This window comes from Hipposideros armiger, unplaced genomic scaffold, assembly GCF_001890085.2.
Source record: "Hipposideros armiger isolate ML-2016 unplaced genomic scaffold, ASM189008v1 scaffold_1634, whole genome shotgun sequence".
Lineage (NCBI taxonomy): Eukaryota > Metazoa > Chordata > Mammalia > Chiroptera > Hipposideridae > Hipposideros > Hipposideros armiger.
The window spans coordinates 96,954-101,451 of record NW_017732984.1 but is presented as its reverse complement, the minus strand read 5'-3'; the positions used below and the strand labels follow the sequence as shown (position 1 = coordinate 101,451).

The following is a 4,498-nucleotide window of genomic DNA, read 5'->3' as shown; positions in this document are numbered from 1 at the left end:
TCCCTGTGATCACAGGTCTTGGTGGGAGAAGGTTCTACTGAAGGGACAAGGACAAAGGGGCAGAGAGGTCACCCAGTCGAGGAGTGACCATGTCGATGCCCACAATGCCCTGAGCATTGAATGGGCTCAGTCCGCGTCCACGCTCGGTCCTTACAGCCTCTCCTGTCTCCACCTGCAACAGACTCAGCACAGCCAACACATGGATTCTGGAAGGTTCTCAGTGCTTCCATTTATTTCCTCTGAAACCTTAGGATTTTCTCCTTCAATTAACCCATCAACCCTTCATCAAGAACTGAAAAAACAAATCCATATCCAGATGCTTCTTTCAATAAGATGTAAGAAGTTGCTGCTCTGTGTAACACAAAGTAAAAGCGGGGATGGAAACAGCCTCTGCTGGAAAAGGACAGTGGGTCAGGAAAGAGACTCAATGTTGAGAGGGGGCATGGAGGGCAGGGGGCGGGCAGTCTCCCCCCTCCTCACATGATGTTGAGAGAAATGCAGACACCCTTTGCAGAAAGAGAGGTCAGAGGTTCCTGAAGTCACAAAGTGGGGCATGAACAAATCTTGCATCACTCAGTCCCTCACAAGGCAGCTGTCTCACGCTGTAAAAGAAAATCATGAACAAATTCAAGTTAGTGGCTGTAAGTGGTGACATTCTCAACAGTCCCAAAGTGTCCTCAAAATGTCCCAAAGTATCCCCATTACCCAGTCCTGTCCCCTCTGCCCCAACCCCTCCAGGTTCTCACCTTTAGAAGCTGTGAGAGACACATCAAAGCCCTGGGCACTGTCACTGCCTGGGGGAGAACAAAACAGGATGTGGTCAGAGCTCACAGCAGATGTGGCTAAAAGAGGAATGATAGGGGTGGGCTCCCCCAAGGGCTTCCATCTACACTATCCCAAGGGTCTCAGGGATCACCCCCCACCATGCTCACTTGCAGCCTGAGCATAGCGCCTTCTTTTTCCACCTGTGGGAAGAAAACATGGCGTGAGAAGCCAGGAAGGAGGCAGGGCCATGAGGTCCTAAATGAATTCCCTGGTCCTGGACCCCAGAGAAGTTTCCAGAACTGTGACTACAGACCCACGGCAGGATCAGGGACCTGAGGAAAGTACGTGTGTGGGGACTGGACCAATCACCCTCCTAGAGGTCTGTCCTCAGCAGGGACCTTCGCTCTGACCTGTGACTATTGAGAATCAGGTCCCCATCACCAGAATCATCAAGGTGATAAATCTGTCCCTCATTTTCACACGTGCATTAATAAAGAGTAAGTGTTAGCAAACAGGGCCCCAGACTGGGAAAGCACACGTGTGTGGATGGTCCTTCCCACTAACAAGGCAGGACACACTTGTACCTGGGGCTTGAAACCCCCCAGTGGGACAAGACAACTCAGTCCCCGCCCTTCCCTACCTCAGCGCCTCCTCCTCCATAGCACAGCTCCAGCTGTCACAGCCCCAGTGACCGCAGCTCCAAGGACCAGCACAGCAATGATGCCCACAGGGATGGCGGCCTGAGGAGGCGACTCTGGAAGGGAAGGGAAGGTGAGGGCCCTGACCCCCAGGCCTCAGCCCCGACCTGAACTCCTCCAGAGGCCCCTGCTTTCCCTGAGAAGAGGCTCTGTGCCCACGGCCCCCTCCGTACCCCATCTCAGGGTCAGGGGCTCGGGCAGCCCCTCGTGCTGCACATGGCACGTGTATCTCTGCTCCTCTCCAGGAGGCACCGCCACAGCTGCCCACTTCTGGAAGGTCCCGTCCCCCGCAGGCCTGGTCTCCAGGAGCTCCGTGTCCTGGGTCAGGTCCTCCCCATCACGCTGCCAGGTCAGGGTGATCTCCGCAGGGTAGAAGCCCAGCGCCCAGCACTTCAGGGTGACCTCACGGTCAGAGGTGGGGTGGTGAGTCACGTGTGCCTTTGGAGGGTCTGAGGAGAAGGGTCAGAAATTCAGGACCTTTGCATCCCTCATGGGACCCTCCAGCAGTGCTCAGGTGACATCTCGAGAATGGTCAGGAAAGTCGGGTGGAGGAAGGGAGCACAAAACCCACACACCACACTGGACACAGGCATCCGGGATAATCTCTAGTCTTTAGAAAGTTCTAGAATCAGGGTGAGACAGCCCAGGGTCAGAGGCAGGTGTCTGATGGAGACAAAAGGGATTCCTGGTCCTGACCTGGGTGGAGGCCAAATGACTCAGAACAGCTGGGGTCAGACCTCAGTCACACTGTGTGTGGGGCAGCGAACAAGGCCTGAGAGAGAAAGTCCCCCAGGTTCCCAGGCAGCTGCCAGAGCCAAAGGGAACCACTGATCAGGTATTTCTGGGACGGTCTCCCCTCCATCCCCTGAGAGGCTGCACCCCTAATTGTCCCTGAGAGAAGGGGGCCCTTTGGGTGACTCTCTGATACCAGGTCTGAAAACCCAGGCTGACTCCATCCCCAATGTCGGGGAGACGGGGTGTCCTGGTGTTGACCCCATTTCCTCCTCTCCGTGTAGGAGCCCCGCGGCCCCTCTCACCTGCGCGCAGCAGCGTCTCCTTCCCGATCTCCAGGTATTTGCGGAGCGACTCCACGCAGGTGCCCTCAAAGTAGCCTCTCAGGCGCTCCGCCCCACCGGCCGCCTCCCACTTGCGCCGGGTGATCTGAGCCGCCTTGTCGGCCGCGGTCCAGGAGCGCATGTCCTCGTTCAGGGCGAGGTAGTCAGCGCCGTCGTAGGCGAGCTGCCAGTACCCGCGGAGGAGGCGCCCGTCCGGCCCCACGTCGCAGGCAAATATCCCCTGGAGGGTGTGAGACCCTGACCCCGCCCCCCCCGCAGTGATGGAGCCGGAACTGAAAATGACACCGGGTCCAAGTCCCCGCGGGCTCTTCCCGGGTGGGGGGTCGGGCGGGTCCTGCAGCCTCGGGGTGAAGCTCGAACCCGGACCTCAGGGAGACCCCGGCACGTCCGTGGGGGGGAGAGGGGTCGAAGGGGTGATCGGGACCCGGGCCGCGTCGCTCACCGGCCTCGCTCTGGTGGTAGTAGCCGCGCATATTGCTCAGCCCCATTCGGAAATGCTGTGCGACTTCCTTGGCGTCTGCTGTCTCCCGGTCCCAGAACCCCGGCTCCACCTGCTCCATCCACGCCGCCCGCGACTCCACCCTCGGACTCGCGGCGTCGCTGTCGAACCGTGCAAACTGCGTGTCGTCCACGTAGCCGACAGCGATGAACCGGGGCTCCCCACGGCCGGGCCGGGACCAGGAGGTGAAGAAATACCTCAGGGAGTGGGAGCCTGGGGACAGGGAGGGGCTGAGACCCGGGCGACCCTCCTCCCGGCGCGGGTCCCCGTCCGAGGGCGATGGGCCAGGAGGGGACGGGGTCCCGGGAAACGGAAAAGGGGGTGAACAGAGGGGGGAGGTGGCGGGAGACCCGAGTGGGCGACAGGAGTGGGCGGGACACGGGGCCGGGGAGGTGGGGACACATCTTCCCCGGGGTCCTGCGTCCCCACCGGGCGGTCCCCTCGCTTTTCCCCCGCGGAGGCCGTTCCCTCCCGACCCTGCACTCACCCGCCCGGGTCCCCGTCAGGCCCAGGGCCCCCGAGAGCAGCAGGACGAGCGTCCCGGGGCCCATGATGCGCATCCTCGGGGTCTGGGGACGATCTCCGTGCGGGCGGGTCCGTGGGGACTTTATAACCGGGAAAGGTGGTGACACTGATCGTCTTCCCTAGAAACCGGACACGCAATGGGAGTGAGAACTGGGGCCGCGTCCTGAGTTTCCAGACAGGAGGATCCGACACAGATTGAGAGAAGAAGTGAAACCGCAGGGAGGTGGGGACTCCCCAACACTGCGCCCCCCGCCCCAGACTCCGCCCTGGGGGACCTGGGACTGTGCCCCGACCCCTCCTCCTGCACCGAGCCTGTGTCACGCTGTCTCCTGAGTCCTGGCCCAGGGGCTGTCTGAGGAAACCAGGCTGGGCTCAGCCCCTTTCCTGCCTCTTCACTCCCCGGAATCCCTCTCCCTGAAATGGACGCCCTGCCTCCCACCCTTTACCCCCCCCTGGACTCTTCTGGAAGAAGACACCCCAGGGAACTTGATGCCAGAGAGGGAGCTCGCCCTGGGACTAGAGGAAGGACAGGGCTTTCCTGTTTAACCCTGGCGAGTCTGTGCCTGAAAACATCACATAGAAATTCTCACAGAGCCCAGTCTCCTTGTTGTTTATTAACTACAGTGGGTGACAATCTTGGAAACCCCTGATCATCAGGAAGCTAATCTGTAAAATCGTGATTTGGGTCCTTTGGTACAGAACTGTGTCTAAACAGCACTGCAGTCAGACTCTCAAAGCTCCTAAATCTTACTTTCCCAGAGGGTACACATGTGACTCTGGATGTTTCTATTGTAAAATGATCTTCTTTCAGAAGACCTGACTTTTTTTGTTGAGTCCCCGCATCCTTATAACAAAGTAGCACATGGCAGCAGTTTGTTTGTATGTATTTCCAACCGGCCCATGTACAACCTCAAAGTTGCAAGTGCTCAATGCAG

General features: G+C 59.1%; 1 protein-coding gene across 1 annotated transcript; it reads right to left on the bottom strand.

Annotated features, from left to right (window-relative positions):
- Positions 1-200: 200 nt before the first annotated feature.
- On the bottom strand, positions 201-3,635 carry LOC109377929 (popy Class I histocompatibility antigen, A-1 alpha chain-like). Its single transcript, XM_019634399.1, has 8 exons — positions 3,526-3,635; positions 2,982-3,251; positions 2,501-2,776; positions 1,637-1,912; positions 1,406-1,519; positions 933-965; positions 747-794; positions 201-602 (listed from the first exon to the last, which is right to left on the bottom strand). Exons 1-5 carry the CDS (start codon positions 3,596-3,598, stop codon positions 1,407-1,409), a joined length of 1,008 nt encoding a protein of 335 aa, XP_019489944.1. The 5' UTR covers positions 3,599-3,635; the 3' UTR covers positions 201-602; positions 747-794; positions 933-965; position 1,406.
- Between the last annotated feature and the right edge of the window lie 863 nt (positions 3,636-4,498).

Coding starts and splice junctions, on each gene's coding strand:
- LOC109377929 (XM_019634399.1), bottom strand. CDS start 3,598: ATGCGCATCATGGGCCCCGGGACGCTCGTCCTGCTGCTCTCGGGGGCC. Junction 3,252..3,525: donor CCTGACGGGGACCCGGGCGG/GTGAGTGCAGGG, acceptor CCCTGTCCCCAG/GCTCCCACTCCCTGAGGTAT. Junction 2,777..2,981: donor CTACCACCAGAGCGAGGCCG/GTGAGCGACGCG, acceptor GGGCGGGGTCAG/GGTCTCACACCCTCCAGGGG.